Consider the following 13,796-nt stretch of genomic DNA (forward strand, 5'->3'; position numbering starts at 1 on the left):
ATTGTTTTTTTTAGGTGCGGGAGCTGACCCCCAAAAAGTGAATTACATAATTTCGCAATCAAAGTTTGTACTGACAGATGTAACCTATTGAATGTTATAATTCAATATGCATTAAATGCATTCTCCAATTGCAACATCTGCTCTATGCCCACACTCTCTCACAAAAATGTTATACAGCTCTGGAAAAAATTAAGAGACCACTGCAAAAATATAACTTTCTCTGGTTTTACTATTTATAGGTATGTGTTTGGGTGAAATTAACATTATTGTTTTATTCTATAAACTACTGACAACATTTCTCCCAAATTCCAAATAAAAATATTGTCATTTAAAGCATTTACAGTGAGGGAAAAAAGTATTTGATCTCCTGCTGATTTTGTACGTTTGCACACTGACAAAGAAATGATCAGTCTATAATTTTAATGGTAGATTTATTTGAACAGTGAGAGACAGAATAACATAAAAAAAATCCAGAAAAACGCATGTCAAAAATGTTATAAATTGAGTGGTGCAGTGGTCTAAGGCACTGCATCGCAGTGCTAGCTGTGCCACTAGAGATCCTGGTTCGAATCCAGGCTCTGTCGCAGCCGGCAGCGACCGGGAGACTCATGGGCAGCGCACAATTGGCCTAGCGTTGTCCAGGGTAGGGGAGGGAATGGCCAGCAGGGATGTAGCTCAGTTGATAGAGCATGGCGTTTGCAACGCCAGGGTTGTGGGTTCGATTCCCACGGGGGACCAGTATGAATTTTTTTTTTTAATAATAACATGTATTCACTAACTAACTGTAAGTCGCTCTGGATAAGAGCGTCTGCTAAATGACTAAAATGTAAATGAGGGGAAATAAGTATTTGACCCCCTCTCAATCAGAAAGATGTCTGGCTCCCAGGGGTCTTTTATACAGGTAACGAGCTGAGATTAGGAGCACACTCTTAAAGGGAGTGCTCCTAATCTCAGTTTGTTACCTTATAAAAGACACCAGTCCACAGAAGCAAACAATCAATCAGATTCCAAACTCTCCACCATGGCCAAGACCAAAGAGCTCTCCAAGGATGTCAGGGACAAGATTGTAGACCTACACAAGGCTGGAATGGGCTACAAGACCATCGCCAAGCAGCTTGGTGAGAAGGTGACAACAGTTGGTGCGATTATTCGCAAATGGAAGAAACACAAAATAACTGTCAATCTCCCTTGGCCTGGGGCTCCATTTAAGATCTCACCTTGTGGAGTTGCAATGATCATGAGAACGGTGAGGAATCAGCCCAGAACTACACGGGAGGATCTTGTCAATGACCTCAAGGCAGCTGGGACCATAGTCACCAAGAAAACTATTGGTAACACACTACGCCGTGAAGGACTGAAATCCTGCAGCGCCCGCAATGTCCCCCTGCTCAAGAAAGCACATATACATGCCCGTCTGAAGTTTGCCAATGAACATCTGAATGATTCAGAGGAGAACTGGGTGAAAGTGTTGTGGTCAGATGAGACCAAAATCGAGCTCTTCGGCATCAACTCAACTCAACTCGCCGTGTTTGGAGGAGGAGGAATGCTGCCTATGACCACAAGAACACCATCCCCACCGTCAAACATGGAGGTGGAAACATTATGCTTTGGGGGTGTTTTTCTGCTAAGGGGACAGGACAACTTCACCGCATCAAAGGGACGATGGACAGGGCCATGTACCGTCAAATCTTGGGTGAGAACCTCCTTCCCTCAGCCAGGGCATTGAAAATGGGTCGTGGATGGGTATTCCAGCATGACAATGACCCAAAACACACGGCCAAGGCAACAAAGGAGTGGCTCAAGAAGAAGCACATTAAGGTCCTGGAGTGGCCTAGCCAGTCTCCAGACCTTAATCCCATAGAAAATCTGTGGAGGAGCTGAAGGTTCGAGTTGCCAAACGTCAGCCTCAAAACCTTAATGACTTGGAGAAGATCTGCAAAGAGGAGTGGGACAAAATCCCTCCTGAGATGTGTGCAAACCTGGTGGCCAACTACAAGAAACGTCTGACCTCTGTGATTGCCAACAAGGGTTTTGCCACCAAGTACTAAGTCATGTTTTGCAGAGGGGTCAAATACTTATTTCCCTCATTAAAATGTAAATCAATTTCTAACATTTTTGACATTAATTTTTCTGGATTTTGTTGTTGTTATTCTGTCTCTCACTGTTCAAATAAACCTACCATTAAAATTATAGACTGATCATTTCTTTGTCAGTGGGAAAACGTACAAAATCAGCAGGGGATCAAATACTTTTTTCTCTCACTGTATTTCCAGAAAATGACAACTGGTCAAAATAACAAAAAATATGCAGTGTTGTCAGACCTCGAATAATGCAAAGAAAATAAATTCATGTTAATTTTTTAACAACACAATAGTAATGTTTTAACTTAGGAAGAGTTCAGAAATCAATATTTGGTGGAATAACCCTGATTTTCAATCACAGCTTTCATGCATCTTGGCATGCTCTCCACCAGTCTTTCACATTGATGTTGGGTGACTTTATGCCACTCCTGGTGCAAAAAATCAAGCAGCTCGGCTTTGTTTGATGGCTTGTGACCATCCATCTTCCTCTTGATCACATTCCAGAAGTTTTCAATGGGGTTCAGGTCTGTAGATTGGGCTGGCCATGACAGGGTCTTGATCTGGTGGTCCTCCATCCACACCTTGATTGACCTGGCTGTGTGGCATGGCGCATTGTCCTGCTGGAAAAACCAATCCTCAGAGTTGGGGAACAATGTCAGAGCAAAAGGAAGCACATTTTCTTCCAGGACAATTGATGAAGGGCTTTTTTCTAGCTTTGCACAACTTCAGCCCTGCCCCTAGGAGCCTGTTTCGAACAGTCCTCGCCGTTCACTTCACCCCAGCTGCCGTTTGCCATTATTTTTGTAGGTCACTTGATGTCATCCTACGGTTGTTGAGTGACATTCAAATTAGTTGGCGGTCATCCCGGTCAGTAGAGAGTCGTTTTCGCCCTCTGCCGGTCTGTAGCTTTGTTGTCCCCAATGTCTGCTGCTTGACCTTGTTCTTATGAACCGCCGTCTTTGACATTTTAAGGATGGAAGCAACCTGATGCTCACTGTATCCCTCTGCCAGTAAAGCCAGAATTGAACCCTTCTTTTCCACACTCAAAACTTTCCTTTTCAACTCTTTTGGCATGGTCAATAGTAATTTTCTGATTTAATATTACTTTTGAGGTCCTATTAGCACTGTTTTTGCCATCCAGCTGGTCCTATTGCAAGAGGATAGTGATGACCGCAGCAGTGGTTTTTATACTTTTCCTCGTTAAATAAGATTTGGTTCAGGTGATCACCTAATCAGTGCCTAATTCAGTAGAATGAGGTGTGCCTGTGTTGGAATTCAACAGACACTGGAATGGAATGGCTGCCATACATGTAGAGATGCTGATTTAAGAAAAATGTGCAGTGGTCTCTTAATTTTTTCCAGAGCTGTATTTGTAACACCCTCAAACACCAAGTTAGGGATATCTAATTTAAAAATAGGCCATTACTGTTTTGTGAGTGAATTAGAGCAGATGGTGTTAAGCTAATAGCCTTTCTTGTATTTTGTTTCAATCAAAGCACATATCCTGCCTAGTGGCACAAGCTGTTTGAAATCTGGCCGCATTAGAACAATGGGACTATTCAGCTTCAGCTAAACATCCTGAAATCTCACTAGAAATTTTGTTTTTTTGGTGTAACAGTAACAATATTATATGCCTACTGCAGTTCTGTTATGTAAAATACAAATTCATCATTATGTGATCTTGCTGGACATTGATTCAGCTTTAGAAATCATTTTCCTGAAATATTTTTACCAGCTTCTTATATTGTCAAATTGAAAGAAGTGTGGGAGTGCCGCTCCCTTGCGCTCCGGCAGCACTACACCCCTGGTCTTTGTTAAGCAGCCTTACTCTAATCTCCTTGACTCTTGACGACTCCTTTGCCTTCCCCACGTCGATACCGTACACGGTGGTCTGGATGAATGTGTAGAAGTTGCACAAAGCTTCATGGTAGGACACACTGAAGACATAGTGTGCCTTAAAGAGCTCATCAAAAGCTGCCACTGATGTTTGGGCCTTGCATGGGATGGCCTTCTGGTCAACGACGATGTAAAACCTCTGGAGGATGTTCTTCCTTTCACCGACACAGAGGAGGAAGGGCTGCTGCTCACAGCCAACTGTCTCAAGGAAGGTCGCTATACTGGTCCCCACCTGAGGAAGAGAGAACACAAGACACAACAGTAAATAACGTGTTCCACAATCCTGAAGGCAGACCACATGACCACTAGGCAGGTAGCCTAGTGCAGTGTTTCCCAACTCCAGTCCTCCAGTACCCCCAACAGTACACATTTTATTGTAGCCCTGGACAAGCACACCTGAAACGTGTCAACTAATCATCAAGCCCTCGTTAAGCTGAATCAAGTGAGTTTGTCAGGGATGCAAAAAAAAAAAAAGTGTGTGCTGTTGGGGGTCCTGGAGTTGGGAAACACTGACCTAGCGGTTAGAGGTGAGCAAGCAAGCGGAGGGTTGCCAGTTCCAATCCTGGGTCCGATGGGAAAAATCTGTCGGGTAGTAAGCTGGCAACCAGAGGGCTACTGGTATCAAATTCTAGATGCCATTGCCTTCCGTTGTGCCCATGAGCAAGGCACTTAACTTCCCACAACAGCAGCTCCCCAGGCACCCAGTGTGGCAGCACCCCGCACCTCTCCAAAACCTCTATATGCATGTGTCTTTCGGCGGGGTTGGGTTAAAAGCGGAAGTCAAATTCCGGTTGGACCTTGTGTGCAATTGACCGATAAAGTGATCTTCATCTTAATCTAAGCAACCTAGCGATGAAGGTTTAGCTTAACTATATTTTCCACTCAAATATGCACTCAAGAGTTTCATAAAATGGATGGTTATCCAATTTACATGGAACGTAATTGAATTTGCCTACACCTCTGAGACCATATGTAAAACTGTCCTAAAGAAAGCGGCAGGGGAGGGGCTAACAGGAGCTGTGTATATTGTTAACAAGTACTGTACTAAGGGAAGGAGAAGGGCACAATGATCACAGAACATACAACAAACCTTCATAAATCTAACCAAATGGTCAGCAGCTTGAGAGGTACGGATCTTTGCGGTCTTCGGGCCCTTTGAGGTCGGGGGTAGGAGATGCAGAAGCAACAAAATGGCTGCCAAGTCACTCTCCCATCCTAATTGTTTCAATAGAAAACAAGAACAAGAAATGCTCAGTAGAAGTTCACATGCCAGTTTCACTCAGACATTGTATGGTCAAGTTAGAAAAGTAATTGGTAATACCAAAGACAATATATTTGAGTTCTGCACTAATACCATAATCATTGGATTCCTGCTGTGCAGATGAGAGGAGGTCTTCCACAGGTTCGCTGGAGGGAAGGGTTTTACAGTCTGCGATGACCCTGGGTTTGAAGAAAGTTGGCCACTTCGCCAAAAATGTCCCAGACACCACCTCTCCGAAAAGCATGGTGAAATCTTGGTCGATCTGAAATACATTCAATATTTGTTTTCTCACAAGATTGATTATCTTTCCACTTTCTTTTAAAATCACCAAAACATTATGAATTCTATTCATCCAGTCTTACCAAGCCTGTAGTGTCAAGGAATCTTGGGAAGACATCTAGGACAGTTGAGGACTTCTCCGGATCATGAACCATCTCCTGTCTGTATTGGTACGTCGCCATCATCTTCTCTTTAACCAGTGACTCATTAGTTGTATGCTGAAGCGCAGATATCGCCTCTCTGCATTCATCCCCCGACAGTTGCTCAACAGCTGAAGGGCAACTTCGCTGAGCCTTGGGACCATTTTGATAGGTGGGCTTGGTTCTCTTCTTCATCTTACATGATGTGTTGCGTCCCACTGTCTTTATTCTCCAGGTCAGGTAACCAGACCCACTAGCTGCATCGTAATATTTTTCCTGTCAATCAAAAAGAACAGTTAAAAATGATCAACACCATTTAATATCCTGGAACTCTAGGCATGGTATCCCCTGAGAGGGAATTCAGTCCTACGTTCATACTTACATAGCCATGCTCTGAATCTGGATCATTCAACGAGGGGAATAAAGTCACAATCCCCAGGGCGTAGTTGGTGCGGACTCTTGATGGGGGGATCCTCCTTTGAGGAAGATAAATAAATAAAAATACTATAAAAACATTAACTTAATAAAAAATATATATAGTGTTTTATGTTGTAATGTGTCTCGTATGAATCCCCCATCAGTACATATGAAGTTCCCTCAGGAAATAAAAGTTATTTGAATTTCATTTAATTAAAACAATTATGGTAAAAGCCATCACTGATACATTTCTCAGCAAAACTGCAGCCAGCCCTGCCACATGGTTTGGTCTAAAGCTGACGGAATGTGCTGGGGAAACCCCCCAGTATGAACAGACAGGTACTCTAAATTTGACTGAAATCGGGCCTCCCAAGTGGCACAGTGGTCTAAGGCACTGCATCGCTACAGACCCGGGTTCGATCCCAGGCTGTGTCAACAGCCGGCCATGACCGGGAGACCCATGAGGCGGCGCACAATTGGCCCAGCGTAGTCCGGGTTAGGGGAGGGTTTGGCCGGCCGGGATTTCCTTATCCCATCGCGCTCTAGCGACTCCTTGTGGCGGGACGGGCGCCTACAAGCTGACTTCGGTCGCCAGCTGGATGGTGTTTCCTCCGACACATTGGTGCGGCTGGCTTCTGGGTTAAGTGAGCAGTGTTAAAAGAAGCAGTGCGGCTTGGCAGGGTCAGGTTTCGGAGGACGCATGGCTCTCGACCTTTGCCTCTCCCGAGTCCGTAGGGGAGTAGCAGCGATGGGACAAGACTAACTACCAATTGGATCACGAAATTGGGGAGAAAAGGGGGTAAAAGTGTGTGTGTATATATATATATATATATATATATATATATATATATATATATATATATATATATATATATATATATATATATATATATATATATATATATATATATAATCACATACACACTTTTACCCCATTTTCTCCCCAATATATATATACACACACACACACACACACACACTACTGGTCAAAAGTTTTAGAACACCTACTCATTCAAGGATTTCTCTTTATTTGTACTATTTTCTACATTGTAGAATAATAGTGAAGACATCAAAACTATGAAATAACACATAATGAATCATGTAGTAACCAATAAAGTGTTAAACAAATCAAAATATAGTTGAGATTTGAGATTCTTCAAATAGTCACCCTTTGCCTTGATGACAGCTTTGCACACTCTTGGCATTCTCTCAACCAGCTTCATGAGGTAGTCACCTGGAATGCATTTCAATTAACAGGAGTGCCTTCTTAAAAGTTAATTTGTGGAATTTTTTTCCTTCTTAATGCATTTGAGACAATCAGTTGTGTTATGACAAGGTAGGGGGGTATACAGAAGATAGCCCTATTTGGTGAAAGACCTAGTCCATATTATGGCAAGAACAGCTCAAATAAGCAAAGAAAAACGACAGTCCATCATTACTTTAAGACATGAAGGTCAGTCAATACGGAACATTTCAATAACTTTTAAAGTTTCTTCAAGTGGAGTCGCAAAAACCATCAAGCGCTATGATGAAACTTGCTCTCATGAGGACCGCCACAGGAATGGAAGACCCAGAGTTACCTCTGCTGCAGAGGATAAGTTCAGTAGTTACCAGCCTCAGAAATTGCAGCCCAAATAAATGCTTCAGAATTCAATTAACAGACACATCTCAACATCAACTGTTCAGAGGAGACTGTGTGAATCAGGCCTTCATGGTCGAATTGCTGCAAAGAAACCACTACTAAAGGACACCAATAAGAAGAAGAGACTTGCTTGGGCCAAGAAACACGCGCAATGGACATTAGACCAGTGGAAATTTGTCCTTTGGTCTGGAGTCCAAATTTGAGATTTTTATTCCAACCGCTGTGTCTTTGTGAGATGCAGTGTGGGTGAACGGATGATCTCCGCATGTGTATTTCCCACCGTAAAGCATGGAGGAGGAGGTGTTATGATGTGGGAATGCTTTGCTGGTGACACCGTCTGTTATTCATTTAGAATTCAAGGCACATTTAACCAGTATGGCTACCACAGCATTCTGCAGCAATACGGCATCACATCTGGTTTGGGCTTAGTGGGACTATCATTTGTTTTTCAACAGGACAATGACCCAACACACCTCCAGGCTGTGTAAGGGCTATTTTACCAAGGAGAGTGATGGAGTGCTGCATCAGATGACCTGGCCTCCACAATCCCCCGACCTCAACCAAATTGAGATGGTTTGGGATGAGTCGGACCGCAGAGTGAAGGAAAAGCAGCCAACAAGTGCTAAGCATATGTGGGAACTCCTTCAAGACTGTTGGAAAAGCATTCCAGGTGAAGCTGGTTGATAGAATGCCAAGAGTGTGCAAAGCTGTCATCAAGGCAAAGGGTGGCTATTTGAAGAATCTCAAATATAAAATATATTTTGATTTATTTAACACTTTTTTTAGTTACTACATGATTCCATGTGTTATTTCATAGTTTTGATGTCTTCACTATTATTCTACAATGTAGAAAAATGAAGAAAAACCCTTGAATGAGTAGGTGTTCTAAAACATTTGACTGGTAGTGTATATATTTTGACTAAAATCATGCACTGTTAAAATGTAATACAGCTTTTGTCATCACACAGTTCCAACACATTGAATTATTCACGTACCCATGATTTTCCATCATATCGGCCACAATAATGTTCACCATCAGTCTCCGTGTGCTATCCGTAAGACCTTTGGTTTTCAAATACTCCTGGAATACCTTTTCTCCACCTGGCTTTGAGTGAAGGATGGCACTGATCATCTAGAAAAACCACATAAAAACAATAGAAGCCGTGTGATCAGTCATGCATCTTCAAGGTACTGGTAATGGGCAAGAAGACAAGGCTATGTAAATAGGTGGAGTAGAAACAGCTAAATGTGTTTTAAAGAGTTATCACTAACACACTAGTAGTGGAGCTAACAGCAACATTTTACACGACTCACATCTCTCGCTGCATTTCTGTCTGTGGGTTCATCAGTCAGACGTCTTTTTCTTGCCTTGGTTTTTTCCAGAATGACAGTTGATCCAGACGAATCAGACCCAACTGAGCAGATAGACACCTCAGACATGGACACTTGTTCATCTGAAAGATTACAAAGATGCAACTTTCAGGGAAAATTCAGCAAAAAAATCCTACCATTACCACTAGTATTGCTAAAATGCTCTAACTAGAATCTGATGGACATTACAAAAACAATCTGACAATGATTTACCAAATGTCTCCCATCAACTGATAATAGATGAGTGAAAATAAGATTTGGATATTTTTGATGGACTATCCCTTTAGCAAAGAATTGGGATAATACAGTGCTGAAGGGAACTTCGCTGTACCTCTGCATTCATCACCTGACAGTTGCTCAACAGCTGAAGGGGAACTTTGTTGAGCCTTGGGACCATTTTGATAGGTGGACTTGGTTCTCTTCTTGATCTTACATGATTTGTTGCGTCCCACTGTCTTTATTCTCCAAGTCAGGTAACCAGACCCACTAGCTGCATCGTAATATTGTTCCTATCAATCAAAAAGAAAACAGTTCAAAATGGAACTCTAGGTCTGGTATCCCCTGAGAGGGAATTCAGTCCTACGTTCATACTTACATAGCCATGCTCTGAATCTGGATCATTCAAGTAGGGGAATAAAGTCACAATCCCCAGGGCGTAGTTGGTGCGGACTCTTGATGGGGGGATCCTACTTTGAGGAAGATTAAATAAAAAGTAACTACAATTCTAGTAAAATCATGCACTGTTAAATGTAATACAGCTTTTGTCAGCATACAGTTCTAACACATTGAATTATTCACGTACCCATGATTTTCCATCATATCGGCCACAATAATGTTCACCATCAGTCTCCGTGTGCTATCCGTAAGACCTTTGGTTTTCAAATACTCCTGGAATACCTTTTCTCCACCTGGCTTTGAGTGAAGGATGGCACTGATCATCTAGAAAAACCACATAAAAACAATAGAAGCCGTGTGATCAGTCATGCATCTTCAAGGTACTGGTAATGGGCAAGAAGACAAGGCTATGTAAATAGGTGGAGTAGAAACAGCTAAATGTGTTTTAAAGAGTTATCACTAACACACTAGTAGTGGAGCTAACAGCAACATTTTACACGACTCACATCTCTCGCTGCATTTCTGTCTGTGGGTTCATCAGTCAGATGTCTTTTCCTTGCCTTGGCTTCATCAAGAGTTACAGTAGAACTGATAGAGACGTCGGAGTGCGTGAGCTCATGCGTGTTGAGGGATTTGATGTAGGTGAACCCTTTCCCACACACATAGCAACTGTAGGTTTCCACTGTGTTGTGTTTGTGCCGTTGGTGCCTTGTCAAGCCGCTCTGACGCTGGAATTTCTCACCACAGATATCGCAGCGAAAGCGTGGCTTCCCAGTGTGTTCGAACATGCTCGTTTTATACTTCATCTTTATGGGTGCTGCAGCATCCTCAGTTGACACCAGCAACGGACTCTCTTGAACTTCTCTCTTGAAGTCCTTGAGTCCAAGTTCTTTGGATCCCCCAGAGGCTTGACTTCTCTCTTCCTCATCACTTTCTCCTGTGATATTCTGGTTGGCCTTGTGAGTCTCTGGAATCAACTCGCCGTAATCTGGAAAGGAAGTCACCAACAATGAATGTCAGAGTTGGCTTTACAGTGAGCCATTAAAGGGATAGTTTACTTTGTCATGGTCTTAACAAGTGCAAAATCTAAAAAAATACCACATTAATTTGCGTCTTGTCTTCATGTTTGATAGAATGCAGAGAGCATATCCAACTGACAACCTCTTAGAAAAAAATACAAACTATTGGAACCAAGATTTAAAAAATAACTGGTGTTGGTACAAGATGGAAAATTACAGTTAACGAAAATGTACGCTTAATCCAGTATAAACTAATGTATAGAATTTACTACACAATTGACAAAATTCACAAATTCTACAGCACAACAGCAGAGTCATGTCTTAAGTGTAAAACGAATAATGACTCAATAATCCATGCTTTCTGGAAATGCTATAATGTCCGGAAGTTGTGGGCGGAGCTAGAAAGTTGGCTTTCAGAAGTATTACAATAAATAATATGCCATTTAGCAGACGCTTTTATCCAAAGCGACTTACAGTCATGCGTGCATACATTTTTGTGTATGGGTGGTCCCGGGGATCGAACCCACTACCTTGGCGTTACAAGCGCCGTGCTCTACCAGCTGAGCTACAGACAATGTAAACTTACTTTTAAATCGGTCTGTCTGCATATTTCAAGACATGTCATATGGGGGTGTAGTGAGATAGCCAATGGGCTAGACAATTCTCTTCTCATCACTCATCTTGAAAAAACTTATACTTAAAACATAGAGGTCAATCAATCCGACAGCATTGACAAATAGTGAAATATCATGGGCGACCGAGAAAAACAAATTGGTACAATTTAAGGCCAAGTGGCAAACAATAATGCAGGCAGTAGGGATGGGGGTGTGAGCATGCAGGTCTGGGTAGATGAGATGTAGTCATTGTTTGTGTCTAAGTTGTTGTTTGGATTTATATGTTGTTTTTGGAATAAACAAACATTTGAAAAGTACATTATTATTACAAAAATAAATAAATTTATAGAATTATGAAAAATACACAATCTACTACAAGGGAAATAAGCCTTTAAATCGTGATTGAAAATAGTTGCTTCAACTGACCTTCCTTTTCCTGATCATCATCAGCCATATCCTCCTGTTTGATGAGCCATACTGGCCATGGTACCTTCCAAAAGACAATGTCATTATTGATTAACATTGTCCTAAACTACAGCCCGTTATGTTGGGGCTGCATCAACAACACAAACATATTCTGTGGTTGTCCTCCCTTACAAAGTAGGTGGCCAAACCTATCCTGAATTTACCGTGTCTGTAATCTGACCAGAGGGCTGTGATGGCTCTCGTCTCTCCGCCTCTGGCACCGGTGATGCTAGACCTTCAAAAACAGCACCGTCTTCTAGCCAATGATAGTTGGCCTCTTGTTTATTGAGGATTTGCCCCACGACTGGAAAGTTTCCCAAACTTCGTGGACTAACTAACATACAAATAATGAAAATAGACGCATTAATGATTTTATACTGTACAGCATTAATTTTTTTACCGACACCGTTATAGTGGTGGTATAACACTCTGGTGTTATTGCGTGTTAAACCATGGATGTAAACCAGACGCTAAAATGTGTGTTGTACACTAAATAGCTAAATGTCAACATCTCACCAGGTTTAGAAACGTTCTCAAGGCAATTCGTTGGCTTCTCCATCCTTGTCTCTTTTTTATTTTGTTCATGCAACATTTCCACTCGAAGAGCAGCATAGCTTTCTCCCATAAATTGACAGATTTCTTGCACGACTGTTGCTGTCAAAGCTTCCATAATGGAGGTAACACGACAACGAAAAGTGAGTTCGTGAGACATGGTTACCAAGTAGACTGCAACAAACGATCTAATTTGATCCTACTGTGATGTGAGGAGAGAAGGCTACATCAAGGAACATCTTCTTTGTTATCAGATGGTGGCTTCACCTTTTCACACCTCTTCACCTCCTCCGGAAGTTATCTTCTGATTAGTTCCGAACAGCTGACGAGATTGGGCGGGCCGTGAAATACCGTAAATACACGCTTATATACGCCCTTGATTCTAGCAGCTTCATTCATCTTTTGTTGAGAATTTATTTGATACCCACAAATATTAATACGAAATTTCACAACAGCATTAGTAGCGTTTTTTTCTTCTTCCACCAAACAAAATCAACAAGACAAACTGACTGAACAAACTTTCCCAAGTCTCTAATATTTTTTTTTCAAACAGCACACCTTAGCCAGCCCACCTCAATGCAAAGTGAGAAACATTCTCATCCTCTTGTTCTATATCGTGGAGCTCCACCCCATAGGGGAGCACTGCTCCTATTGGTTTACCCCGCTGCCTAGGCAGCGAACAGCCTGAGACAAAATTATACACACACCTGCAACCAATAGGAGTACAGGTGTCCCTATACGAGGTGACGCTTCCCCTCAATCAGCCTCCCATTATCTTCAGCGACTGGACTAGACTGAAGAAGCCAAGAAGAGACGAAGACTCAGGACGAAGATAGCGCCATCGATTTCCAGTTCTCGACGTCATCCGATAATGAGCACACCGGGAAGTTTTCCACCCCCAAAAGCTCTTTTCAGAGCTCAATGCCGCTGCGCCTCCATGGCGGCTGCGGACTCCCACGACTTATGTTTCGTGTGTTTGGGTTCACAGCACATCAAGGACGGCATCAGCGATCCCCCTATTTGCGCCAGCCTCGCCCTCCTTCCATTGAAGGAGAGGAAGCAGCGCTGGGCGTTCTTTAGGGAGGATATCCCTTTAGAGGACGTGCTATCAGTGTTAGCCTCAGCTTCTGAGGCATCATCCGAAGGCGCCGACTCTGGAGAAGACAGGGATTATGGGGATGAGATGGATATTCCAATGGAACAATCCGTCCCTCTGACCCAAAACTTCAAGACCCCCTTTCCTTTGGAAACGACACAGGCTCTGAGAGATCAGTAGCCCTGTCCTTCGCTGCAGCCTCTCTGCGCTCAGACTTTCCTGGGCTCATTGAGAGGGCTGCTAGACGTTTAGAGATGGCGCTGCCCCCCATTCCCTCCGGACCGGATGTGGACATGATGGAGGGCGGCCCCTATTTTCGGCCAAGGAGGGCGGCGGAGCCTTTGGCTC

The 13,796-nt window shown here is 42.7% G+C and overlaps 1 protein-coding gene across 2 annotated transcripts; it reads right to left on the reverse strand.

The window, feature by feature from the left end:
- Nucleotides 1–3,568: 3,568 nt before the first annotated feature.
- LOC311110450 (uncharacterized protein) lies at nucleotides 3,569–12,647 on the reverse strand. 2 transcript variants are annotated; one of them, XM_084188999.1, is made up of 14 exons: nucleotides 12,317–12,647; nucleotides 11,965–12,134; nucleotides 11,762–11,825; nucleotides 10,209–10,690; nucleotides 9,890–10,026; nucleotides 9,683–9,776; nucleotides 9,419–9,596; nucleotides 9,031–9,170; nucleotides 8,712–8,848; nucleotides 6,040–6,133; nucleotides 5,601–5,933; nucleotides 5,332–5,500; nucleotides 5,068–5,192; nucleotides 3,569–4,209 (listed from the first exon to the last, which is right to left on the reverse strand). In XM_084188999.1, the coding sequence occupies exons 1-14, from the start codon at nucleotides 12,510–12,512 to the stop codon at nucleotides 3,829–3,831; spliced, it is 2,700 nt and encodes an 899-aa protein (XP_084045125.1). In that variant the 5' UTR covers nucleotides 12,513–12,647; the 3' UTR covers nucleotides 3,569–3,828. The 2 variants fall into 2 exon arrangements, with proteins under 2 accessions (XP_084045125.1, XP_084045124.1); XM_084188998.1 differs by having other exon boundaries at nucleotides 9,683–9,773; nucleotides 12,317–12,606.
- Nucleotides 12,648–13,796: the final 1,149 nt, after the last annotated feature.

The sequence above is a fragment of the Coregonus lavaretus genome (assembly GCF_964263955.1).
Source record: "Coregonus lavaretus genome assembly, contig: SUPER_35_unloc_6, whole genome shotgun sequence".
Classification (NCBI taxonomy): domain Eukaryota; kingdom Metazoa; phylum Chordata; class Actinopteri; order Salmoniformes; family Salmonidae; genus Coregonus; species Coregonus lavaretus.